At 49.8% G+C, this 26,993-nt stretch overlaps 2 protein-coding genes across 3 annotated transcripts; one reads left to right on the top strand and one right to left on the bottom strand.

Moving 5' to 3' along the window:
- The first annotated feature begins 1,370 nt into the window (after nucleotides 1-1,370).
- LOC309358336 (uncharacterized protein) lies at nucleotides 1,371-4,843 on the top strand. Of its 2 annotated transcripts, none has more exons than XM_081891269.1 (3): nucleotides 1,371-1,463; nucleotides 2,476-2,674; nucleotides 2,760-4,843. In XM_081891269.1, the coding sequence occupies exon 3, from the start codon at nucleotides 2,884-2,886 to the stop codon at nucleotides 4,840-4,842; it is 1,959 nt and encodes a 652-aa protein (XP_081747395.1). In that variant the 5' UTR covers nucleotides 1,371-1,463; nucleotides 2,476-2,674; nucleotides 2,760-2,883; the 3' UTR covers nucleotide 4,843. The 2 variants fall into 2 exon arrangements, with proteins under 2 accessions (XP_081747395.1, XP_081747394.1); XM_081891268.1 differs by having other exon boundaries at nucleotides 2,476-2,575.
- Nucleotides 4,844-7,498: 2,655 nt separating this feature from the next.
- RAB13 (RAB13, member RAS oncogene family) lies at nucleotides 7,499-26,744 on the bottom strand. Its single transcript, XM_081892016.1, has 8 exons — nucleotides 26,299-26,744; nucleotides 17,230-17,290; nucleotides 15,106-15,166; nucleotides 14,277-14,354; nucleotides 12,876-12,965; nucleotides 11,978-12,043; nucleotides 10,820-10,870; nucleotides 7,499-9,558 (listed from the first exon to the last, which is right to left on the bottom strand). Exons 1-8 carry the CDS (start codon nucleotides 26,420-26,422, stop codon nucleotides 9,487-9,489), a joined length of 603 nt encoding a protein of 200 aa, XP_081748142.1. The 5' UTR covers nucleotides 26,423-26,744; the 3' UTR covers nucleotides 7,499-9,486.
- Nucleotides 26,745-26,993: the final 249 nt, after the last annotated feature.

Raw genomic sequence — 26,993 nt, forward strand, 5'->3', positions numbered from 1 at the left:
CAGATGGACAGGTAAAAGGCGGGAGAAAGGAGACTGGAAACCCTTCCAAACACACAGTGAAACTGGTTTAACTTGCCAAGCTAAGTCTTGTGTGTGGAGGCATGATATACTTGTGAAGCCTAGAAACTGGAGGTTGTAAATCAGGCATAGGCAAACTCAGCCATCCCGATGTTTTTGGGGACTACAATTCCCATCATACCTGACCACTAGTCATGTTAGCTAGGGATCATGGGAGTTGTAGTCCCAAACCATCTGAAGGGCCGAGTTTACCTATGCCTGTTGTAAATCCACCCTTTTAGATAATGCTAAAGTGGAATTAAGATTGCCGGAAGAAATATCAACAACCTCAGATATGCAGATGACACAACCTTGATGGCAGAAAGTGAGGAGGAATTAAAGGACCTTTTAATGAGGGTGAAAGAGGAGAGCGCAAAATATGGTTTGAAGCTCAACATCAAAAAAATGAAGATCATGGCCACTGGTCCCATCACCTCCTGGCAAATAGAAGGGGAAGAAATGGAGGCAGTGAGAGATTTTACTTTCTTGGGCTCCATGATCACTGCAGATGGTGACAGCAGCCACGAAATTAAAGGACGCCTGCTTCTTGGAAGAAAAGCGATGACAAACCTAGACAGCATCTTAAAAAGCAGAGACATCACCTTGCCAACAAAGGTCCGTATAGTTAAAGCCATGGTTTTCCCAGTAGTGATGTATGGAAGTGAGAGCTGGACCATCAAGAAGGCTGATGGCCGAAGAATGGATGCTTTTGAATTCTGGTGCTGGAGGAGACTCTGGAGAGTCCCATGGACTGCAAGAAGATCCAACCTCTCCATTCTGAAGGAAATCAGCCCTGAGTGCTCACTGGAAGGACGGATCCTGAAGCTGAGGCTCCAATACTTTGGCCACCTCATGAGAAGAGAAGACTCCCTGGAAAAGACCCTGATGTTGGGAAAGATGGAGGGCACAAGGAGAAGGGGACGACAGAGGACGAGATGGTTGGACAGTGTTCTCGAAGCTACCAGCATGAGTTTGACCAAACTGCGGGAGGCAGTGGAAGACAGGAGTGCCTGGCGTGCTCTGGTCCAGGGGGTCACAAAGAGACGGACACGACTAAACGACTAAACAACAACAAAAGTGGAATGCATATAGAGGTAAGGAAAGCAAACCACGGCTAGGTGTTCTTTCCCTTGGGCCCATCACGTTCTGCAAGCTGCGCATCATCAGCACCTTCTGAAATGGCCATTTTCCCATTCTTCCGCCGGGGACTTTTCTCACTCCGCCCGCGACTTATTTCTCGCCGCGTTTCCTTTCCCCACTTCCGACGTCGAGGCGGACGCTGCGCGCCTGGAGTCGCGCTGAAATGACGTGTGCTGCGAGCGCGCGGGGTCCTGTTGTTGCACGTGGCGGCGGCGGCGGAGGCGGCGGAGGGGTGACGATGGCGCCTCTAAGGGCGGGTGGCGGAGGTGGGCAGGGGGGCAGGTCTGCGTCGGGCCTGGGGCTGGTGGTGAAGAAGGGCTGGCTGGAGCCCCGGCTTAGCTGGGGAGGCGGGAGGGGGAAGAGGCAGCTGCCCCTCCCCCCAAATCAATAAAGATCAATAGAAATACATAGCAGACAGAGGTTCTGCCCCCCAAAAAGTAATCCTGGCTACGATCATGCGTGGCAGGGGCGATGAAGAGGTGGAGGGCGGTGGTGGGGTTCCGAGGAGGAGGAGGAGGGATGGGTTGCCAGAAAAATACAGTGGTACCTCGGGTTACATACGCTTCAGGTTACAGGCTCTGCTAACCCAGAAATAGTGCTTCAGGTTAGGAACTTTGCTTCAGGATGAGAACAGAATTTGCGCGGCAGCGGCAGGAGGCCCCATTAGCTAAAGTGGTGCTTCAGGTTAAGAACAGTTTCAGGTTAAGAACGGACCTCCGGAACGAATTATTACTTAACCCGAGGTACCACTGTACAGGACAGGGAGGTGCGGTCCAGGGAGGGGATATTACAGTGCCATATAAAATAAACAAGCTATAGCTTAGGGCCCCACTCTCTTGGGCCGCCCCCCCAAAAATTATGAGTCTTTGTAAATTGTGTTTCTAAAGGAACTTTTGTGATTGCCAAATGCCAATGGGTTTGCATTATTAAGTTTGTTATGCATAAAACATCATTTTAATAAAAAATAAAAATTCATTCCAGTAGCACCTTAGAGACCAACTAAGTTCATTATCGGTATGAGCTTTCGTGTGCTACTGGAAGGAATTTTTATTTATTTATTTTTGTTTTGACTGCGGCAGACCAACACGGCTACCTAGCTGTAACTGCAGTGGTACCTCAGGATACATATGCTTCAGGTTACAGACGCTTCAGGTTACAGACTCCGCTAACCCAGAAATATTACCTAGTGGTCAGGGCTCCCTTTACCTTTATGTGCCTTTCTATTGCTGTTTTATAGGTTTTTCCTGCCTTTTAAAATTATGTATTTGGTTTCTTTAGGCCTGGCGTCCTCACCCTTGGATCCCTAGATGTGCTGAGAAGAAGCGAATTTGTACCCTTCAAAGCTCTACACAGGACCATGCACCAGCCTTCCTCACAGGTTTGCTCCCTTACCCATCCACATCACAGTGAACGCTTTGGTGAAAGGGTGGGATATAAAAGTGAAAAATAATACTACACATCTGAATTCTTTATGAAGGTACCCAATAGAGGGTTCTAGTCTTTTTCCTGAAGGATACATGAATTGCTCAGTAAGTAATTTTCTGTCTTGTATTCTTTTGTAGGGCTCTTCGCTCTGTTATAGGAGGCAATGCTGTACGGTGTTAACTTCCAGTTCCAAGTTCCGTTCAGTCTCTCGCCACCTTTCTTAACGGTTTTATCTACGTGCTGTGCTTCTTACGTGACAAAATGCCGAAAAGAAAATGTAGATTTTCTGTCGAGCTGCAGAGGAAGTATACCTGTTTCAGAAGAGGTAGAGATGACTTCGAAGGTGAATGCTTGGTATGTAGACCGGGTACGTTCGTCTCTGTGGCACATAAAGGAGGACGCGACCTGCAATCGCACATGGACTCCGAGAAACACAAAATAGCAATCCGAGGAGAAGCTTCTTCCGCAAAATTGGCAAACATTTTGGTAAAACCCTGTAACAGCAAATGGGAAGATGAAGTGACCGCAGCAGAAGGAGCTTTCGCTTTTCACACCGTCAAACACCACCACAGTTATAACGTGATGACGTGCACATCAGGCCTCTTGAAGACGATGTTCCCGGATTCCGATATTGCAAGGAAGTTTTCAAGTGCAAAAACCAAGACAGAGGCAATTGTAAATTCTGTACTGGCTCCCGATTGTTTGGAAAGCGTTCTGAAAAGCCTTGAAGAAAACGAAATAGGTTATTGTGGCGTTTCTACTGACGCGAATAACCATGGTCCGGTCAAGGTGGTTGCAATAGTTATTCAGTATTTTGACTGGAAAAGTGGCGGTTTGCAGTCCAAAATAATTGAAATGAAAAGCCAACCCAATGAGAGCGCAGACACAATCTTTTCGTACGTGAAGGAAACTCTTGAGAGTAAAGGACTGCTAAAGAAATGCATAGCGTTCACAGGTGACAACTGCAACACAATGTTTGGAGGGACACAGCAGGATTCAGAAGGAAGGAGTGTGTTTGCAAAGTCGAAGTGTGAGCTGGATAACAAAACTTCAATTGGTGTGGGATGTCCAGCGCACATTTTGAACAACTGTGTCCATCAGGCAGCAGACACGTTGGACGTTGACGTTGAGAGCATCATTTTCAAGATATACCAGTATTTTCATATCTACAGAGTCCAAATGGAGCAGTTAAAGGAGTACTGTGAATTCGTGGACACTGAATACAAAAAGCTGCTGTCCCACAGCAAAACACGCTGGTTGATGTCCTTTCAAGGCATCACTAGACTCATTCAGGTGTTTCCAGCCGTCAAGGCTTTTTTCCTCTCGCAGAATAAACCGCCAACAGTGTTGCAGGAGTTTTTTGAGCATGAGTTTAGCGAGGCTTATTTATTGCACCTGCAGTCTCTGATGAGTATGTTTCACTCCTACGTTTTAGAACTCGAAAGGGAGAATAATTCGGTCGTGGAGATTCTGCAAGTTCTGCTTTGTGTCCAGAACATGCTTGCTGAACGCAGGAGCAACAGCTTCATGTCCCTGAAGGTCAAGAGCCTTCTGAAAGAGAAGCGCGAGGCGGGTCTCGGCACGGAGTGTGACAAATTCTGCACAGAGGTTAATAGCTTCTATGACAGCTGCATAGAGTACCTGGAAAAATGGATGGAGCCCATGAAGGAGTTTTCCTGCTTCATGTGGATGTCTCTTAGTGAGTCGCTAGAGTGGGACAAAGTAGGGCCTTCCATAAAGTATCTCCTGGACAGGGATGTGTCCATAGATGAGGGGAAGTGCTTTGATCAATTCTGCAACCTTGAGAAGTTTGTGGATCAGTTTAAAGGTGACGACGAGTTCATTAAGCTCCAGGCACACCAGAAATGGACCAAGTACTTTGAGACTTCCAAAAACGTTATGTGCCACTCGGAACTTTTGAAGATGGCCCAGGGTTTTTTTGCCCTCGCGTCGCATCCTGCAAATGCGGGGTTCTCTTTCTCTCTGAGCAAAGAGAGAGGCAACTTATCCTTGGATTCGCTGCGAAGCATGGTGCTACTGCAATATAATTACAAGCACGTTACTTGCAAGGAATTTCACGCCTATCTCTTAAGCAATAAGCAGCTGTTGAACAAGATCAGATCTACAGAGAAATACGCTTGGGCCAAACAGCGTTGGACAGAAGAACGAAGTGCCTCTGAAAGTGTTTCGGGAATTTCGTACAGCGTACCGATGTATTGAAACACATTGTCACGGCCACCCAGGACGGGTCCCAGCTCACAAGAGACCTCACTCCGTTGCAGTTTATTTACAGGAAAAGTTTATTGAAGATTTCTGCTTCTCGTACAGTTCAGCATCGTGGCCGTACGTCTGTCACGTTAGACCGCTGAAGTCCCCTCTGACTCCTCCCCTCTTCCACACCAACTTAATAGCCTGGCTCTAGACCACCTCTTCCTCTCCTTTCTTTTCCGCAGGGTCTTCCTGCCCCCCTGGGTTCCCTCTCTCCGTGACTCGCCTGAGGCTGAATCCTCTGCCGCCTCTTCCCCCCTCCTTCTGGCTTTAGGGCCGGGCTCCTCCCCTGAGCTCTCTCCACTTCCGCGCGCCTCTACGTTTGAACTTGGCGCGCGTACGTTGCTGCTGACCTTTCTTTCGACCGCTACACCACCCCTTGTTCTGCTCTCCACCCTTTCCGGCTGAACACCTTGCTCCAACCCCCTTTCTCTGTTCTCTCCTAATCCTGCTCCCTCCGAGAGGCTGACGACTCCACCCCCTTTACTCCGTTCCGGCTGAGACGCCTCTTGCTGCGTCTGTCTTCCACTGGGCTCCTCTCCGCTTCTCCCTTCTCCTCCCTTTTGCTTGATTAAGGTAACCCCCTTTTGAGAATCCTCTGACTCGCTGCTCAGACTCGTGGATTCCCTCAGAATTCCGTCATCTTCTTCCTCATCCTTCTGCCCCTCCTCCCACTCGCTCTCCGTCTCCTCTGTCATCTCCTCCTCTCTCCCAGAAACCCTGACACACATGTTCTATTTTTTTATTGTAATCTGAGCACATTTACTTTTACAATTTGTTACGTATTCGATTATAACCACTTCGATCGTTTGTATTACTATTATTTTAAAATGAGAGTCGTCATAGCAATCCGTAGTTAAAGACAGAAGTCAGGAAATGTGTATTCTTTTTTGCTCTTCAAAATATGGCATCCCTCTGTATCTTGTCGTTTCTGTATACATTAGCAAGAGACGCTTCCCCAAGATGGCCGTCCCAGCTCAGATTGACTGGCTAGTTTGTTTATTTGAAATAATAGAGTGAGAGATGTGGGGGGCAGGGCGTGGTTGATTGCCTTTGGTTAACTGCGGTGAGATTTGTTTGCATGTTTGGAGTTGTGGGGAGGAAGAAGAAAAAGAAGAGTTTGGATTTGATATCCTGCTTTATCATTACCCGAAGGAGTCTCAAAGCAGCTAACATTCTCCTTTCCCTTCCTCCCCCACAACAAACACTCTCTGAGGTGAGTGGGGCTGAGAGACTTCAGAGAAGTGTGACTGGCCCAAGGTCACCCAACAGCTGCATGTGGAGGAGCGGGGAAGCGAACCCGGTTCACCAGATTGCGAGTCCACCGCTCTGAACCACTACACAACACTGGCTCTGGATGGATTGTTGGGTCAAGTAAAGCACATTGATTTGTATGCTGTTGGTGGATCATTGTTGACTATGGCTAGTTTTTTAACACTGCACCGATAAACTAGTTTGGGCCAAGACTTTTCAAAACACAGCAGGCAAAATAGCTGCCTTAAACAATCATAGAATCATAGAGTTGGAAGAGACCACAAGGGCCATCGAGTCCAACCCCCTGCCAAGCAGGAAACACCATCAGAGCACTCCTGACATATGGTTGTCAAGCCTCTGCTTAAAGACCTCCAAAGAAGGAGACTCCACCACACTCCTTGGCAGCAAATTCCACTGTCGAACAGCTCTTACTGTCAGGAAGTTCTTCCTAATGTTTAGGTGGAATCTTCTTTCTTGTAGTTTGGATCCATTGCTCCGTGTCCGCTTCTCTGGAGCAGCAGAAAACAACCTTTCTCCCTCCTCTATGTGACATCTTTTTATATATGGCGATTGGGCATTGGGAACGGCAAGCTTGGGAATGAACATACAGTGGTACCTTGGGTTACAGATGCTTCAGGTTACAAACTCTGCTAACCCAGAAATAGTACCTCGGGTTAAGAACTTTGCTTCAGGATGAGAACAGAAATTGTGCAGAAAAGGGAAGATGGGAGCCGGACTCCAACCACATCTAGAAGGCCACAGGCTCCCCATCCCTATCTTAAAGGTAAAGGGACTCCTGACCATTAGGTCCAGTCATGGCCGACTCTGGGGTTGCGGCGCTCATCTCGCTTTACTGGCCGAGGGAGCCGGCGTACAGCTTCCGGGTCATGTGGCCAGCTTCCGGGTCATGTGGCAAACCAGAGTAGCGCACGGAAACGCCATTTACCTTCCTGCCGGAGCGGTACCTATTTATCTACTTGCACTTTGATGTGCTTTCAAACTGCTAGGTTGGCAGGAGCAGGGACCAAGCAACGGGAGCTCACCCCGTCGCAGGGATTTGAACCGCCAACCTTCTGATCCGCAAGACCTAGGCTCTGTGGTTTAACCCACAGCGCCACCCGCGCCCCGTCTTACACCTGCGCAAATGCATTAATGCACCATCCCCGTTTGGCTGAGGACAGGTATGAGGAACCTGTGGACCTCCTGGTGTTGCCAAACCACAACTCACACCATCCCTTTATAGCTCAGTGGGTGAGAGCATGTCTATGACCGCCTCATCACTGGCCATGTTTGCTGGGGCAGATGGGAGTTGGAGCCCAAGAACATCTGTCCTTCTCAGGGACATGGAGAATTGAAAACATGGAGAATTAAAAATGGGATACCTGTGGGAAAGGCCTAGGAAAAGTCACTGCAACAGGATAGAGAATGGGCCTCATGCCCAAACTATACATTTAAAGTGCATTCAACACACGGCTTTCCCCCAAAGAATTCCAGGAACTGTAGTTCGTTAAAAGGTGCTGGGAATTGTAGTTCTGTGGGGGTGAACTATAATTCCCACAATTTTTGTTATTTTTTTGTAGAAGTCATGTGCATTCCATGTGCGCTGCAAGAGCTTTGAATCTATAGCATGGCTATGACTAAAGATGCATTTTTGTTTTATTATTTCCTCCTTTCATAAAAAATTATACACTTGCTTGATCGTAAAATAAACCTCAAAGAGGTTCACAAAGATTACCTTTTTAAAAAAAAAAGCTAAAAACAACTACAGTACAGTGTTTGAAACAATCTTTAAAAAATTAAAACCGGCAATAAACTAAAAAGATTGAAACACGCACCAGTGTTCTACATGTCTGGGTACGATGCTCTAAAACAGCCTTTCTCAACCTGTGGGTCCCCAGATGTTGAACTACAACTCCCATCACCCCTAGCTAGCAAGGCCAGAGCTCAGGGATGATGGGAGTTGTAGTCCAACAACATCTGGGGACCCACAGGTTGAGAACCGCCGCGAGTCTAAACAAATGATGTTTTTAGCTGGGGCCCAAAACAGCACAGTGAAGACGCCTGACAAGAGGCAGGGAAATCCAAAATGTAAGTGCTGCAAGATTTGAAGTCTTCCAAGTGCTGATCATGCAGTACGTGGCACCTCTCTTAAGGGGCACGGCAAGAGCTCCCGTCCCCCCACAAGAACACCCACTTTTTAATCTCTCGGGTCTGTATGGCATGTGACAGAAGGCACTCCCCCCCCCACCAGGCATGCTGACTCACAAAGCCTGCCACATTTAGTACAGAAGACGTTCAGAAATCACGGCAAACATTTTAATACTGTTCAAAGGGTTCCCGAACAAAATTAATAATAATAACAACTAAGAGGCACACGTGGAATGTTGTGTGGGTCTTTTTTTGAAGGGGAGTTTCTGGGCACACATTTCTGTGTAATGTGGGGGGGGTTGGGGGGCAGAGGGTAAGGCAACCCCTCTTCCTCACGGGATGTTGGGCTGGGGCGATAAGAGCCCTTCTTACGAGCAAGAAGTCGCATTACAGGGCGAACACATTCTCCCGGGAAATAGGCTGGTTATGGGGAAAGTGTCGGCATCCTGTATTCCCCCCCCCAACTCAAAAAAGTCCAGGGGTTGGACATAGATGACCCTTTGAGTCCCTTCTGTGGTTCATGGCAGCCCCAGTGCATTCTGGCTCCACTGCAGCCAAGCCCCCAGCCCCACCCCCAAAATGCAATTCTCTCTATTATCTTGGTAGCGGTTCCCCCATAGGATTGCCAGGTTGGGAGCATCCCAGACCCTAATATTTCAGGGTCTAAACCTGAGACCTAGGGACAGGCCCTGGGGGTTCTTCCTCTGCACTTCCACCACTGAGCCCTGGAGACGGAGGTTAATTGGGAGCAATATGCAATTATCTGCAGCTGGCTCCTGCCAAGCTGAAACTTGGAAGCTGCACACGTAGTTTTCTGAATTAAAAAATAGCTATTATTTTTTTAAAGGCACTATCGCCCATCTAAGGCCTTCTCTGCTGCCTGGAAGGGGCCCAGGCAACCCTGAAGAATTGGGGTCACCCCCGGAGGAGTTCTGGCAACCCTAGACCCACATCCCTCGGGCGAGATCCCTTCCAAATGGTCACTATTCCCTACGGCCAAGGAGGGTGGGGACACTAAAGGGGGAAGAGAGGGAGGTCTCGGCCTGCGAGCCCCACCTCCCGTCAGCCCCCACTCTCGGGGTCCCGCCCGGAAGGGTTTCTGAGCTTCGTGGAAGAAAGCGGAGGCATTTGGAGCGTAAATGGCGAAAGGGGTACGTCCTGCGACAAGGCAGAGGAGCGACGGGACAGTCGCCGCTACACCACCGAACATTTGCTGCTGCTTTTCTGTGATGCTTTCAGCTCCAAAGGGCCCTTGACGTGCTGAGCCTGGAGGAGAGGAGAGACGGACAATAGGGTAAGAAGTACTATTACACAGAGCACATTGTTGAACTGTGGAACTCGCTGCCACTGGAAGCGGGGACAGCCACCAGCTTGGATGGCAGTGGACAAATCCACAGGAGGAGGAGGAAAAAGCTATCAACAGCTGCTAGCCACAATGGCTGCCCTCTGCCCTCCATGGTTTTTGGGAAGGAAGCGCAAGGCTCTGACAGGGTCATACTGTCCTGTTTGCTCCTTCTCAAAGCCTAGTTAGCATTTTCCCAGCTTTGGGAAGAAGGTAGGTGGGCTCTAGGACCCTGCCAGACCCTCCTTCCCAAAGTCTGGTGCCTCTCTTAGCTGGCTTTGGGAAGATTGCACAAGGTGGGGTGTCAAATTTTGGCATCTATTATATGGTTACCAGATTTTTTCCAATGAATCCAGGGACACTTTTTTTTTTTGAAGCTGAGTAGCAACAGGGAGTCAGTAGTGGGGATGGTGAGGCAAAAGACCCTGGGCCCAAGCACACATGCATATCGTATAAAGGTGCAAAGCCCTTCTTTCGCACCCTGTGAAACATAAAATGCAAAGAGTTTTTAAAAAACTGGGCAATGGCGCGCCACCTGCCCGTGACTCCCAAGCTTTCCCTGATCTCCTTCCCCCTTCCCCCTTTGTTTCGACAGATCGGGGGAGGCTTGGGAGTCGCGGGCGGGCAGCCGCTGCCCAGGAGGGGTGCAAGGCGCAGGGTTTCTCTGCCAGGCAAGGTGCAAACCTTTCTCACCTTGTGAGACAAAAATGCTGGAGATCTGTACCACCAGACGTCCCTGGTTCCCCTTTGGCAGTGGCAGCAGCAGTCAGCAGCCTGGAGCCAGCCTGGTAGCGAAGTTGGCTCTGGCTGGCTTCAGGAGCTGCTCGCTGCCGTGGTGCCCGCCATTTTTCCTCGCCAGAAGTTTCGGCAAGGAAAAATGACGGGTGCTACGGCAGAGGGCAGCGAACAGCTCCTGGAGCCAGCCAGAGCCAACTGTGCTACCACGTTTCCCGGGGACAGATTTGCAAATCTGGGGACTGTCCCCGGGACATCTGGTAACCCTAATCTATTACCCAAGTCCACCACTGGCTCTGATAGACCCCAGCCACCCAGTGACTTCAGATTTCTCATCCACTCTTCCCCTCCTTCCTCAGGCTAGTTTCCAAACCCTGAACCATCACACCCCTGCTCAGGGAAGTCCCCCCCCCCAAAAAAACCCCAGCATCTTTCTCACAGACTCCTCACCGATTTTTTGCTTGATTTCAGAAGTATGTCCCGGGCCAACGTGCTGAAAGCCTGGAGGGGAGAAACTGAGATGAGTCTCCATCTGACCTCTGTCACATTCGTTTATTATTTTAACATGCAAAAAATTGTTTGCCTTCACAACACCCCTGTGAGGTAGGCCTTTCTTTGCTCCCATTTAAACAGCCCGGTCACTATTTGGAAGGAGGGCAGCCCTCCATTGACCATAACATTCTTCTGGACCATCTAGAGGAGCTGGGGGCACTGCTATACAGTACTTGCGCTCCTTCCTCCTGGGCTGTGTTCAGAAAGTGGTGTTGGGGGGGGATGAGTGTTCAGACCCCTGGGCTCCAAACGTGGGGGGTGCTTCAGGGTTGCATCCTCTCCCCCATGCTTTTCAACATCTACATGCAGCCGCTGGGAGAGATCATCAGAGGGTTTGGGCTGGGTGTTCATCAGTATGCAGATGATACCCAGCTCTACCTCTCTTTCAAATGGGAACCAGTGTTGGTCCTGTGTGAGTGCCTGGAAGCGATTGGAGGATGGATGACGACTAACAGATTGAGGTTGAATCCTGACAAGACAGGAGTACTGATTTTGGGGGACGGCGCAGGCCAGTATGGAGGACTCCCTGGTCCTGAATGGGGCAACTGTGCCCCTGAAGAACCAGGTGCCTTATGAATGAAGCACATATCAATGTTTGTGTTGTGTTTCTGGGAGTGTGGGGTGGCCCCCTAGGCAGCTCTCCAATTGTTGGTGAACTCCCATCAGCCAGCGCAGTCAATGGTCAAAGATCATGGGAGCTGTGATCCGCTAGAAAGAGCTGTAGGGATCTAGGTTCCTTCCCTTGTGCCCTGGGTCCAATCACATCCCAACCAATCAGGGATCACGCACCAATGCACTTATGGAGATAACAAAGCAGGGATGCAGAAAACGTGTTGTTAAGACTACAGCTCCCATCATCTCCAGCCAGCATGGCCCAATGGTCAGGAATGATGGGAGTTGGAGTCCAACCACACCTAGAGGACCTCAAGGGTCCCTATTTCCTGTTACCGACTCTATAGACACCACACACACTTCTTTTATGCAGAAGCTGCAGTGATGTAGCCCTGAAACGCGGCAGCAAAATGCTGAAATAAATGAGAGTTTCCCGCCACTCACCTCCTCTACGTTCAAGCTGGATTTCGCACTCGTCTCAAAAAACCTGATCCCGTGCTCCTTGGATAGCTGTTGGGAAAGAAGTGGGATGCTTGGAACGGTGGGGAACCTGTCCTAACGCCAACTCTTTGCCAACGCTTGCTGCACCCACCCCACAACCCATCTCAGTCTTCTCCTGACCCCATAGAAGAGGGGTGGGCAGGCATCAGACTTGCTTGGTTGACTGACAGCAAGGAAAGGGTACACACAAACCTTCCCCCGTCACACACAGTTTGTTACAAAACCTGAACAGCTGCTCAAGTGCAAGAGCAGGAAGGAGTCAGAGGAACTGATGGAAAGATTATCTTGGGTGAATGAATGTGACTTTTAATATTCCCTCCTGCATGATCACATCATAACTTGGGCTTCCTGATACTGCTTTCCATATGACCCTCTTAATGGTTACTTTGGTTATTGCTTCATCTTTGAAAAACCTACACCCACCCAGATAGATAGACACACACACACACACACACACACAGAGCAGCGTGATGACCTTGCTTTTTTATGTATATAGGTGTGGGTGTGGAGATATACACCTATATACATAAAAAATTAAGGCTGTCATCACGCTGCAGTTTATGTGACCACCAAGAGGTGGCAGCACCAACGCAGGATGGCAGGCAGCCCAGGCAAACTGTTTAAGCGCTCCATAGAGCAAATCACTCTGTGAAGAGCTTCCCAACCTCACCATTAAATCCAAGTGCAGGAAGGTTTAACTGAGGGGGGGTGAGGCGCTCCAGAAAACCGCTCAGCTCAGCACTCAAACCTTCAAGTGCCCGTCCCAATGCGCCATTTCCTCCCTGCCACACCACGTCCTCCCTGCCCCGCCTGAATTTGTTGCTCTGGCTACATCAGATACCTTCTCTGCTCGGTCCCGGGGCACTTTGCGTTTGCCTTCCATGTCGCACTTGTTCCCCAGCAGGAGGCGCTCTACGCCGGCCGAAGCGTTCTGCAAAAGGAAGGGGGGGGGGCAGAGAGATCCAGACATCAACCAGGCAGGTTTCAGGTTTTCCCACCCTGATCCTCCACCCGTACCATCAGAAAAACTTTGCGGGATCAGACCAGTGGCCCATCTAGTCCAGAATCCTGTTCTCCCAGTGGTCAACGGGGATGCCCCATTGGGAAGTCCACCAGCAGGATCCGTGCGCAAGACCTACTCTCTGTTAGGATTATGATGTTCCGTTCCACCTTAAAACAGATGTGTGGATTGTTGTATATCACATGTCTGTTTACTTCCAGCACAGCCTGCTGGGAATTTCCGTTGTGTATAGCTTTCACTTACGCTTTTGCTTGGACACAAAGAGAAGCAGACATGTTTTTCCTTTGTCCTGATGCTTAATAAAATGCTTCTAAATATGCTTACATACGGACGCGGGTGGCGCTGTGGGTTAAACTACAGAGCCTAGGGCTTGCTGATCAGAAGGTTGGCGGTTCGAATCCCGTTCTTTGGTCCCTGCTCCTGCCAACCTAGCAGTTCGAAAGCACGTCAAAGTGCAAGTGGATAAATAGGTACCGCTCCAGCGGGAAAGTAAACAGCATTTCCATGCACTGCTCGGTTCACCAGAAGCTGTATGCCGTCCAGTGGCGTAGCGTGGGTTGTCAGCACCCGGGGCAAGGGAAGTAATTTGTGTCCCCCTAACCCGTGGATTTGCGCCCCCTAACCCTAACTCCCAGATGTTGCGCCTGGTGCGGCCGGCCTCCCCTGCACCCCCCACGCTACGCCACTGATGCCGTCTCCCTCGGCCAATAAAGCGAGATGAGCACCGCAGCCCCAGCGTCGGTCACGACTGGACCTACTGGTCAGGTATCCCTTTACCTATGCCTCTGTCCACCCTTCCGTTGCAAAGAGTTCTTATCTCTGCTGGCTTGCGTGCTCAGTCTCTAAGGCTTCTGATTCTCGAGCCGCAGTTTTGATGCTGTTCTGAGAACCAGAGTTCGCCCGGCTGCTGGCTAGTGGGCTGGAGTCAGCTAGGGGCTTGCCAATTGCCCCCGTCTCCCAGGACACATCCCAACACTCTCCCCCTCGTTGCCATTCCCAGCAACCTCACTGATTGCAGCCATGGAGGGAGAACAGACATTGTGCCCACAGTGCCATTGCCCTCCTGCTTTCCCCCCTGTCTACCGCAAGGCGATGTCGGATCCGTACCGGGGAAGAAGGGCAGTGGGCAAGAGGGCGGACGAGAAAACAGGGTGGGCACATGCCAGCCACAGACCCTCTCCATCCCATACCCACCCCACTCTTTTCCTCATGCTCACTCACTTCCTTAATGCTCTTCATCCAATTTTGGATGTTCTCAAAGGATTTCTCATCCGTGATGTCGTACACAAGGATAATCCCCTGGGAAGGAACCAGGTGTTAATACTGGCTTGCATTTTAACAGAACAAACGGCAACGCAGCAAGCAAACCCATTTAAAAATCTACCCATCTGACATTAAGGTCAAGTTGCAGAAACCTGCTAGCATTTGATTGACGTTGGAGTGAGACTGAGTTGAGAAATAAAACTAAGAGCACATATATATTAGATAATATGTAAAGAAATATACAAAAATAAGAGTACATTCATTTGTAAAAAAGGAATATACAATGGGAAAGACAGGAAGTCTAGTGTGTTGGTATGTATATGATTTTGGGGGGGTTCGTTTTTGTTTTTTCTCTTTGTTCTTTTTTTTTGTTTCATTTTCTTTCTAGGTATATAAAATTTGTATATAATTTTTGTATACATGTTGGAAATTATAGTAAGTCCTGTAATGTAAAATGACAACGTTTACCGATGTAATATACGAATGTTAACAAATAAATAAAAGGCAAATTCAAAAAAATAAAGAAACCTGCTGTTTGTATATTTATCCCAGAATCCCAATTAAAACACACACACACACACACACACACACACACACTCTTACTGGCCGTAAGCTTCTCCCCAATGGCAAAATCCTTCCTTGGTGGCCTTGTTGCATCTTGGCCCTTTTGACCATATGTTAGGGCCCCCCCCCCAGGCTACAAAGATCCCACTTCTGACACCAATCGCGTAATGACATTCCAGCCTGGCCAAGAAGCTAGGGGATGCTGGGTATTGGAATTCCATACCATCGCTCCCCGGTAATACGCTGTGGTGATGGTCTTGAACCGTTCCTGGCCGGCCGTGTCCCTACAAGAGAAAGAAGTCCAAAATCGCAAGAGGCGGGGACCGTTATCTGAAACCTCCTCCCATCGGCACCCGTTCCGAAGCCTTGTACGCACGAAGGAAGAGCCTTGCTGCTGAATCAAACCCAAAGGCTCCTCGAGTCCAGCATTGTCCATCGCAGCAACATATCCTGATGCACAGGAGCAGATCTTCCCTACTGTTTATCCCCTCCCCCCCCGAGCAATTCATATTCAGAGGTAGACTGCCTCTGAACCAGGAGGTTCCATTTAACTCATCTAGCTGATAGCCTTTTAAAGACTTCTCCTCCTCCACGAATTTGTCTTGATCCCTTTTCAAATTAAGTAATACATGTGGGATGCGGGAGGCACTGTGGGTTAAACCACAGAGCCTAGGACTTGTCGATCAGAAGGACGGTGGTTCGAATCCCCGCGACGGGGTGAGCTCCCGTTGCTCAGTCCCTGCTCCTGCCAACCTAGCAGTTTGAAAGCACGTCAAAGTGCAAGTAGATAAAGAGGTACCACTCCGGCAGGAAGGTAAACAGCGTTTCCGTGTGCTGCTCTGGTTCGCCAGAAGCGGCTTAGTCATGCTGGCCACATGACCCGGAAGCTGTACGCCGGCTCCCTTGGCCAGTAAAGCGAGATGAGCGCCGGAACCCCAGAGTCGGTCACGACTGGACCAAATGGTCAGGGGTCCCTTTACCTTTAAGTAATACATATAAATCTTTATCTAAAGAGGAAGCCCCCTAACATTAGCAAACTCTGCCACAGATTTTGAAGGCGTTGCGATGCTTGGACCCCTTTTCACCAGTAAATCCTCCATTCTCGGGTCCCCAAGATGTGGTTGGACTACAATTCCCATCATCCCTTATCAGCAGGCTAAGCTGGTTGAGGACGATGGGAATCATAGTTCAATCACATCTGGGCACCCAAGAGTGGAGGGACGCTGGTTTTAAACTGTTGCTCCCCTCCGATCTTGGACACAGGCTGGATTTTGAGCTGTGTTTCCAGTTAAACTGGGAGCATCTGATCTTGAGCGGAGCATCACTCCCAAAAGGGGATGACGAGGCAGCTATCAAACCCACATCACAGGCACCACAATATAATATGAAATAAATTAATTGCGCATTGGGGGTAGCAAGGGGATCTCCTGACTTTTGTTCACCTTGAATCTGCAGGTGATCAATTTCATTTGGATGAAATGAACATTTTGAGAGAAATATTTTTTTTAAAATACAGTGGTACCTTGGTTTATGAACTTAATCCGTTCCGGAAGTCCGTTCTTAAACCAAAGCATTCTTAAACCAAGGCGTGCTTTCCCATAGCAGCGGGGGAACCCAATTTACAAATGGAACTCACTCAACCGGAAGCGAAACATGTTCTGCTTCCAAGGCAAAGTTCACAAACCAAAACACCTACTTCCGGGTTTGCAGTGTTCTTAATCCAAGTTGTTCATAAACTAAGCTGTTCCTAAACCAAGGTACCACTGTACTTTCTACTTTTCCAACACCACACATTGCATTATAAAGCTCTATCCCAGGGGTCAGCAAACTTTTTCAGCAGGGGGCCGGTCCACTGTCCTTCAGACCTTGTGGGGGGCCAAACTATATTGGGGGGGGGATGCACGAATTCCTATGCCCCACAAATAACCCAGAGATGCATTTTAAATAAAAGGACATGTTCTACTCATGTAAAAACATGCTGATTCCCGGACTGTCCGCGGGCCCGATTTAGAAGGCGATTGGGCCTGATCCTGCCCCCGGGCCTTAGTTTCCCTACCCATGCTCTATCCTGTCCTCATTTTAGCAGTTTTTCTTCTTCCTTTCTCAACCCAGAGGGTGCTTTTTCAGACCTTCAAATGCCTGTGTCTGAAACTCGACTTTCCCCCCGAAGCCCAAACTCCCTAGTCCTTTATCTCCCGATTAAAAATAAACCAAAAGCACAGAGTTCCCTGCCTCTGCTCATTTGGAGACTCTTGCCTGTCTCCTGCTCTGCTGTCAAAATGTAGATTTGCAAGCGCCTTGGGGGCAGAGACTCATGAAAGGTTTGTGCTGAACCATAGGCACGTACCAAACCTGCAGCTTGATCCTCTTCCCTTCAATGTCCACTGTCCGGATTTTGAAGTCGATCCCTAGATAGGGGGAAGATGGAGTCAAGCAACTCACACACACATATACAGTATAGGCTCACAGAATCATAGTTAGAAGAGACCCCGAGGGTCATCTAGTCCACCCCCCTGTAATGCCGGAATCTCAGCTAAAGCATCCCTGACAGGTGGCCATCCATCTCTTAGGAATACAGGACACAGCCCAGCCCTACCTGGAGAGACCTCTCTTTGAAACCTTGCAGAGCTGCTGCCAGTCAGTGTGGACAGTGCTGTACTAGATAGTATAAACACCGACAACTGGGAAACACTGGCCTGCGAGCGCTCCAGTTGGAGAACAGCCTTTACCAAAGGTGTCATGGGCTTTGAAGACACTCGAACTCAGGATGAAAGGGAGAAACGTGCTAAGAGGAAGGCACACTTGGCAAATCCAACCCATGATCAACTCCCGCCCGGGAACCAATGTCCCCACCGTGGAAGGACGTGTGGATCCAGAACTGGCCTCCACCAGGCATAGGCAAACTCGGCCCTCCAGATGTTTTGAGACTACAATTTCCATCACCCATGACCATTGGTCCTGTTAGCTAGGGATGATGGGAGTTGTAGTCCCAAAACATCTGGCGGGCCGAGTTTGCCTATGCCTGGCCTCCACAGTCCCCTACAGTCTCATTGTTAAAACCGTGTTTACGGAAGACAATCTTACTCGGCTACGAGGGATAGAAGAAGAAGAAGAAGAAGAAGAAGAAGAAGAAGAAGAAGAAGAAGAAGAAGAAGAAGAAGGAGAAGAAGGAGAAGAAGAAGGAGAAGAAGAAGAAGAAGAAGAAGAAGAGAAGAAGAAGAAGACTAAAGGCTACTTCCCAAGTTCCAGTTTATTCAGTACTGTCAGGGAACTGACATCTAAAGCGCCGCAGGTGCAAAGGCTCCCTGAGGTTGAGAGAGCAGTAGCAGCGGAAGAGGGAACCAGTAGAGGGCGAGCAAGAACTCCAAGGGAAAGTGAGTCGGAGGGATGGCTCAGAGACGCTTCAAGCGAAACCAGTGGGGAGGTCTCAGGACCTCCTATAGGGACACCCACACCTCGACGGAAACTGTCACGCCGAGAGGCCAGACGACGTGTTTCCGTTAAGGAGCTTTTATGTTGGAAACGTTTCCGAAAGCAGCCACTTTCGGATTCTACTAGTGATTGACGCAGCCATGCTGGAGGGGCTCCGTCACAGGCAGAGGTTTGAAAACCTGATCAAACTCTGAGGGACTTGCATTTTACGCACAAGCAGCTCATCGTCCCATCACAGCAATCCGAAAGTCACCGAAAGCCAGCTTGTGCAGAGAGAAGCATCATGAGCAACCCAGCCGGAACCGGGGGTGCAGGAGCAGCTGGAGGGGGTCCAAGCCTGGAAGAAAGGTACAGAGCGTTGGAGATCCAGTTGGCGCTGCAAACGGCGAGGCTTGAGGAGAGGAGGGCTCAGGATGCAGAAAAGGGAAAGGAGAAAACCACCCCGCTCGCCAGAAAGGTACCAGGATTGGTGCAGAAATTCGGGGGGGATCCCAGGAACTATCATGCCTTTAGAACAGAGATGCAATACGCTCTAAACTTGCAGTTTGATGACTTCCCCGACGAGGAATCGCGAGTGGCGTATGTGATTGGCCATCTCGAATCCGGGGCGAAAGATTGGGTTAGACCCCTGATGGCAGCGAATAATGAGATCTTAAAGGACACGAGGAAGTTTTTTCGTGCCATGGACCTGATGTTTTCCAGCGATATTGAGCAGGGGGTGGTGCGAAGGCAGTTAATGGCTTGCCAGCAAGGAAGCAGATCTGTCCGTGAGTACTGGACTGAATTTACTATGCTGATTCATAAATTGGGGTGGGACCTATCGGCGGAGCCCATCCAAATGCTTTTCGAAGAGGGGCTTTCTTCAACCGTCAAAGATGAGCTTTCCCGGGGGCCCAGGGCGGAGTCTATGGACCAATTAACCAAATCTGCGCTGGCCATAGGAGCGCGCCAGGAGGCGAGGGCTTTGGAAAGGCGGGAAGGGAAAGGAGACCGTTGGAGGGAGTTCCGCATTCCAGACATTCCAGAGCCATCTTTCCCGCCGGCAGAGCCGATGGAAGTTGGAACAGCGCGGGCGCGCGCAGTTTCAAATCCCAGTGAAGGGCGGAAGAAGGAGGGTAAGAGCGCCAAGAGATGTTATCTCTGCCAACAGCCAGGGCACTTTGCCAGAGTCTGCCCACAAAGAAAGGAATGGCAAGGGATGGCAGGAGCTGTTGGGGGAAAGGAAGAGGAAAGCAAGGAGCAAGTAAAAGCCAACGCCTGGCTGCCACCGTCGGGGCACAGCAGCCAGGCCAAAGAGCAATGAAAGTGCCCATGCCAGAACCTCCCAGACCTGCTTTAGTGATAGAGGTGTTACTAGAACTGCCAAACGGACACCCACTAAAGGTCAAGGCGCTTTTGGATTCAGGCAGCTCCTGTAATTTCATGAGTAAGGAGTTTGCAGCTGAGCACCAGATACAGACCATCCCTTTAAGTAACCCCTTGCAGGTGACTACGATTGACGGCAGAGAGCTGTTGGGGGGAGAAGTTAGCCAACAAACTGTCCCGATGATAATGAGAGTGGCAAGGCACACCGAACAGATAGCGTTTAATGTGGCCATCCTGGGAGGAGCGCCCATCATTTTGGGGATGAGCTGGCTGGCGCTACACGATCCGCTAGTGGGCTGGCATCAGAGGGTGGTCTCCTTTGGGTCAGCGCATTGCCTAGAACACTGCAAGGAGGGGAAGGTCCCGGGAGGAGACAGAGTCACCCTAGCGGGGATGGAAGTGATGGGCAAAGGGAAGGTGCCCCCGCAATACGCAGATCTGAGCAACGTATTCAGCGAAAGGGAAGCAGACAAACTGCCACCGCATAGACCCTTTGACTGTCAAATCAACCTACTCCCAGGGGCCCAACTCCCAGTAGGCAAGCTGTACGCCATGTCAGACAGGGAGATGCAGGAGCTGAGGGAGTTCATTGACAAAAACTTGAAGCGAGGTTTCATCAGAGAGTCCCGAGCGGTGGGGGGCAGCCCAGTGTTTTTTGTGGACAAAAAGAACACAGACAAACCGAGACTGGTGTGTGACTTCAGGGGCCTCAATGCAGTGTCGGAGCCCCTGGCTTTCCCTATGCCCCGAATTGACGACATTTTGACCAGAGTAAGGAAGGGAAAGATTTTTACAAAACTGGACCTGCGGGGGGCGTACAATCTGATACGCATAAGGAAGGGAGATGAATGGAAGACCACCATGTTTACCCCTTTGGGAGCCTTTGAATACCTCGTTATGCCCTTCGGTCTACAAGGGGGCTCCGCCTGTTTTCAAGCTTTTATAAACCACGTTCTGGGACCTTTGCTCTACAAGAACTGTGTGGCCTTTTTAGACGACGTGTTGGTGTATTCGGAAGATGAGGAACAGCATGTGAGGGACGTTCGAGAAGTGTTGGGCAGGCTGCAAGCCAACCAGCTGTGGGTGAAACTGGAGAAGTGCCAGTTTCATACCAAGGAGGTGGAATTCCTGGGGTACCGCTTGTCAGACAAGGGATTGGCCATGGATCCAGGCAAGGTTCAAGCGGTACTGGAATGGAAGACACCGAAGACCAAGAAGGACGTGCAAAGATTCTTGGGGTTTGGGAACTTTTATCGGAAGTTCATCAAGAACTTTGCCCACTTGACGGCGCCCATCACCGACTGCCTCAGCAGCAAGAAGAAATTTGTTTGGACGGTGGAGGCGGATCGAGCCTTTGAAGAACTGAAAAGGGCTTTCGCCTCGGAAGAACAACTTCTGCATGTGGATTTACAAAAACCCATGAGAGTGGAAACAGATGCATCCGACCGGGCGAAGGGGCGGTCCTTCTTCAACCGGGGAGGAGTGCGTCGGAGTGGAGACCGTGTGCATTCTTCTCGCGGAAACTGAATAAGTCCGAGAGGAATTACACGGTGTATGACAGGGAACTACTTGCCATTCACGAAGCATTCCGGAGGTGGAGACATTTATTAATTGGGGCACAACACAAGGTGCAAGTGTGCACCGACCACAAAAATTTAGAGTATTGGAGAACAGCTCGAGTGCTCAACCAACGACAAGTGAGATGGGCACAGGAATTCTCCAAATTTAACTTTGAGATTTGTTATGTGCCAGGCCCAGAAAACGTCAGGGCGGATGCGCTCTCACGCAAACCAGAATATTGGGAAGGGGAGGAGGTGATCGAAGAGAGACATGTCATCCCGGAGGACCGCTGGGTGTGTGGGGCGGCGCTGGTGGGGCAACGGGAACTGGTGGAGGAAACGGAAAATGATGAATATGCCCAGGATAAGCTCAGAGGTCTCAGGGGAGAGGGCGAGAGCCCCGGAGGTTTTGAGGAAAGAAATGGGGCATTGTATTACAAAGGGGCACTGTATATACCCGAAGGTGAATTGAGGGGGAGAGTACTCAAGCAGTTGCATGATAGCCCCACGGCGGGACATTTTGGGCAACACAAAACCATGTGGTTGGTTACCAGGGAATTTTGGTGGCCTAAGGTGAGGGAAGATGTAAGGGAGTATGTAAGAGGGTGTGACCAATGTCAGCGAGCCAAAGGGGAAAGAAGGGCGCCGGCAGGGTTATTAGAACCTTTACCCACACCAGAACGGCCTTGGGAAGCGATATCAATAGATTTTATGACGGATCTGCCAAGGTCCAAGGGGAAAACAGCCATCATGGTAGTAGTAGACCTGTTAACTAAGATGTGCCATTTTGTAGCATGCTCACATGCAGTCACAGCGGAAGAAACGGCGAAGTTGTTTGTGGAACATATCTTTAGGTTGCACGGGGCTCCCTCGAGGGTGATCTCAGATCGAGGCAAACAATTTACTTCCAGGTTCTGGAGGAAGCTCATGAGCTTGCTACACGTGGAAGTTAATTTTTCAACTGCCCGGCACCCTGAAACCAACGGGCAGGCGGAAAGGGCAAATGGCATTCTTCAACAATATCTTAGGTGTTATGTCAATGACAGAGAGAACGATTGGGTCGAAAAGTTGGCGTTGGCAGAATTTGCCTACAATAATGCGGAGAATGTGTCCACAGGGATGAGTCCCTTTTTGGCTAATTACGGGTGTCACCCCAGGGCATTTCCAGGGGAAGGAGGGGAGAGATGGAGCGTTCCAGCGGCTGAACATTTTGTAGAAGAGATGGAAGCCATCCATCAGCAGCTCCAGCTCAACTTAGAAAGGGCCAAGGCACAATATAAGAAGCAGGCAGACAAGAACAGAAGGGAAGGTGAAACCATAAGGGTGGGGGATCAAGTGTGGTTGTCAACCCAAGGGTTGCCGTTCAAAGGGGGTTGTAAGAAACTGAGGCCCAGAAGATTGGGACCCTTTGAGGTGATTCAGCAGGTCAACCCGGTAGCTTTCAAACTCCGATTACCCAACCACATGAAATTGCACCCAGTGTTCCACAGGTCGTTACTGTCACCATACAGGGGGGGACGTGAAGGGGAGCACGTCAGGGGACCAGCCTTGGAAGAGAGGGAACGCCGCAACCATGTAGCGGAAATCCTCGATTCCAGGTGGAAGGGTAATCAGGTGGAGTATTTGGTGGCGTGGGAAGGGGAACCGGAGTCAGAAAACACCTGGGTAAGTGCAGAGGAAGTCAATGACGAGGTTTTAACAGAAACGTTCCACCAAAGGTTCCCGAGGAAACCTCAGCCTATAGCAAGGTTTAGGAGGGAGTATTTCGGCACCACCGATGAGGAAGAGGAAATGGAAGGGTTCGCGGAGTCGGAGTTGGAAGATGGAGTGGACTCTGATGACGAAGAGTACCTAGAGAGTAGGAACAGCAACAAGTGGAAGGAAGTGTTCGCGACGTCGGAAGATGAGGGAGGTTCTTTCAGGGGTTTTACCTCCTCACCGCCAGTAGGAGAGGAGACGGGAGGGGGTGAAGGGGGCCCTGGAGGGGAGGTGGATGTCAGGGAACTGACATCTAAAGCGCCGCAGGTGCAAAGGCTCCCTGAGGTTGAGAGAGCAGTAGCAGCGGAAGAGGGAACCAGTAGAGGGCGAGCAAGAACTCCAAGGGAAAGTGAGTCGGAGGGATGGCTCAGAGACGCTTCAAGCGAAACCAGTGGGGAGGTCTCAGGACCTCCTATAGGGACACCCACACCTCGACGGAAACTGTCACGCCGAGAGGCCAGACGACGTGTTTCCGTTAAGGAGCTTTTATGTTGGAAACGTTTCCGAAAGCAGCCACTTTCGGATTCTACTAGTGATTGACGCAGCCATGCTGGAGGGGCTCCGTCACAGGCAGAGGTTTGAAAACCTGATCAAACTCTGAGGGACTTGCATTTTACGCACAAGCAGCTCATCGTCCCATCACAAGTACCATGAGGACTGGAATCTTAAAACTATTTTTAAGAGAAGCCCATACCTCGGCAATCGAGCGCCCTGTCGCATGGATTCTGCCAAAGACCTGCACACCCAAGGAACACCCATCTCATAATAAGCACCCCAAGAACTGGAGTTCCCACCTCAAGCAGCTACGATCCCCAGCACCCTCCACAAACTACAATTCCCAAGATACTTTGAAGGAAGTCATGTGCTTTCAAGTGGTGGGTGGGTGGTGGAAGGACCCTGGATGAGAAGCAGGGAGGTGAAGATCTCCCAGGGTGGGAGACAGGCAGAGGAAAGAGAAGCTCCTGGGTGACGGCTGGGAAGGTCTACCATTTTCTGTGGTGGCCAAGATTATGCCTGACGTTTGGACAGAGAGAAAGGTTTCGTATCTGCGCCCTTGGGTGGGCTGTGGTTTTAGATACAATGCTGCTCATTTTCTCCCTCTGTATGTTTTATGCTGTTGTTGTTATGCAGAATAATAATAATAATAATAATAATAATAATAATAATAATAATAATAATAAAAAATTTGTTTTAAAAACCCCATCTGATTGGGTTGCCCCAGCCACTCTGAGTGGCTTTCAGCATATATAAAAACATAATGAAATATTAAACCTTAAAAAGATTCCCTAAACACGGCTGCCTTCAGATGTCTTCTGAAACTCAGGTAGTTGTTTGACATCTGGTGGGAGGGTGTTCCACAGGGCGGGTGCCACCACTGAGAAGGCTCTCCGCCTGGTTCCCTGTAACTTCGCTTCTTGCAGTGAGGGAACCGCCAGAAGGCCCTCGGAGCTGGACCTCAGTGTCCGGGCTGAATGTTGGGTGTGGAGACGCTCCAGGTATACTTGTACTTCTAATACGCACTTTATTATGTGTTTCTTCTACAAGACTAGTTCAAACTGTTACTATTAGTACATGAGGCCCTTAACCACTTTATCTTCTTAGTTTACCAGCAAGATCACCTTGCCCCATGCATGCCCCATTAACAGCTTCAATCAACGGAACTGGCACCGTTACAGGTACCTGTAATAATACCTCTTCTGCATTTGTCAGAACTCAAAATCTTTTAGCATGGAAGCACATGCACTTTGGAACTCCCTGCCCATTGGTATCAGGCCTTCGCCACAAGCTTTTCAGCACCTGCCCAAAACGTCTTTGTTTAGGCAAGCCCATCCAAACACATCAAACAATTTTTTAAAATCTAGTTTTAAGCTTTCGATTATTTCTTGGAATGTTTTAAAACAGTTGCTCTTAACTTTTTCACCGATGATTTTGTAGTTTTATTCTGTAAACAGCTTTGAGTTTCGTTGGGGTTTGTAGCATCAGATGACGTACAAATTTTATGGAATAAATAAAATATAACTGTGTTTATATATTGCTGTTTTGATTTTTAACCTGCCTCGATATGATGTTTAATTCTTTCTGTAAACCTCTTGGCATTTTGTTTAGGGATTTTTTTTATAATTGGATGGCATATAAATTTTATGGAATAAATAAAATATAACTGTGTTTGATTTTTAACCTGTCTCAATACAATGTTATGCATTCTGCGTTGCAAACCGACCAGCTGTCTTTTGACGAAGGGCGGCCTATAAATTTCAGAAATAATAACAAATGTGCATTGAATGCACTTTAAATGCACAGTGCAACTCTGCCGCTAGCGGGGGGGGGGGTGCCCATTCCTCCTGGCAGTGTAATGCAGGGGTCAGCAAACTTTTTCAGCAGGGGGCCGGTCCACTGTCCCTCAGACCTTGTGGGGGGCTAGACTATATTTTGAAAAAAGAACGAATTCCTATGCCCTACAAATCACTCTGAGATGCATTTTAAATAAAATGACACATTCTTCTCATGTAAAAACACCAGGCAGGCCCCACAAATTACCCTAAGATGCATTTTAAATAAAAGGGCATATTCTACTCATGTAAAAACACGCTGATTCCTGGACCGTCCGCGGGCCGGATTGAGAAGGCGATTGGGCCGGATCCGGCCCCCGGGCCTTAGTTTGCCTACCCATGGGTCAGGGTGTCAAACTCTGATCTGGGAGAGACCAGGGTTCCACTCTAACGTTACCAGACACCCCTGTTTCCTGGGGACAGTCCCCGGATTTACAAATCAGTCCCCATCTATTTAGTAGGAAATTGAAAAGTGTCCCTGGATTCATTGAAAAATAATAATCTGGTAACCTTATTCCAATGCCCACTCAGCCCAAATCTCACTTGGCCTCTCCGCCTAACCTACCTCTCAGGGTTGTTGTGGGGTTTAAATGTGGAGGGAGAGAATCGTGGCCTTGCGTCAAAAGGTGGGATATCGATGCGTTTGATGGATAAACAAACAAATGTCTTGGGAGATGCGGACTGGGAGAAGGAGGATGCGAAGCCTTGAAGATTGAGGCAGTGGCGTAGCGTGGGTTGTCAGCACCCGGGACAAGGCAAGTAATTTGCGCCCCTAACCCGTGGATTTGCACCCCCTAACCCTAACCCCCAGATGTTGCGCCTGGTGCGGCCGGGCCCCCCTGCACCCCCCACGCTACGCCACTGGATTGAGGTGCAAGGGGGTGACAGAACCCCTTCCTTTCCCCAGATCTCCCCAGAACCGCCCACCCCATTCCCCTGGAACCCCCCTCGCCGCCCCCCAACCCCTCTCACCGATGGTACTGATATAGGTCCCGCTGAAGTTGTCTTCTGCAAAGCGGATGATCAGGCACGTTTTCCCCACTCCACTGTCTCCGATCAGGAGCAGCTTGAAGAGGTGATCGTAAGATTTGGCCATGGCCCCCGGAGAGTTGCAAACTTGGGGTTTTTTTCCCCTCTTTCCTGGGAAAAAAGAAAAGAAAGAAACAGAAGGGGGAAAGAGAGAGAAAGAAAAAAATCAGAAAAGTTTAAAGGGGGGAAGGGATGAGAAGTTGCGAGGTGGAACCCAAACTCCTCCTCTCGCCCAGCAACCTTTTTCTTTCCTCCTCTTCCTCCTTCTTCCCAGCCAGCGGGAGGCTCAGACCACTCCCCCATTCCTCCTCGCTGGAAGGCCAGGGAGAAAAGCCGCTTGCCCCCCCCCTCCCGCGGGCAGGGAGGGGTTAAGCCAGCAGGGCTGAAAAGTCTGACTCAGCCCCGGGAGGAGCGGATTTCTTCAATGGGCTCTTCTTCCCCCGCGCGCAGCATGAATGAACTTGGCTGGCGCTGCTGCTCATTCATGCCCCCAAAGGGAGACCTGACGCCTGGGGGAGTGCGGTGCAGTGGTTAGAGTTCCGGGACCGGGGAGAGGGCAGGGTTTGTAATGTCCTGCTCAGGCCACCATGAAGCTTGTGTCCTGGAGCCAGTTGCCCGTCTCTCCTACCTGACAGGGT

Source organism: Podarcis melisellensis (assembly GCF_964234715.1).
Source record: "Podarcis melisellensis genome assembly, chromosome: 16".
In the NCBI taxonomy this organism is placed as follows: domain Eukaryota; kingdom Metazoa; phylum Chordata; class Lepidosauria; order Squamata; family Lacertidae; genus Podarcis; species Podarcis melisellensis.

Excerpts from the sequence above, each read along its gene's own strand:
- RAB13 (XM_081892016.1), bottom strand. The coding sequence starts at position 26,422 with ATGGCCAAATCTTACGATCACCTCTTCAAGCTGCTCCTGATCGGAGAC. Across the intron at positions 14,355-15,105 it reads CGTATTACCGGGGAGCGATG|GGGATTATCCTTGTGTACGA; the intron begins GTATGGAATTCC and ends GTTCCTTCCCAG. Across the intron at positions 9,559-10,819 it reads TGAAATCAAGCAAAAAATCG|GCTCAGCACGTCAAGGGCCC; the intron begins GTGAGGAGTCTG and ends CCTCTCCTCCAG.
- LOC309358336 (XM_081891269.1), top strand. The coding sequence starts at position 2,884 with ATGCCGAAAAGAAAATGTAGATTTTCTGTCGAGCTGCAGAGGAAGTAT.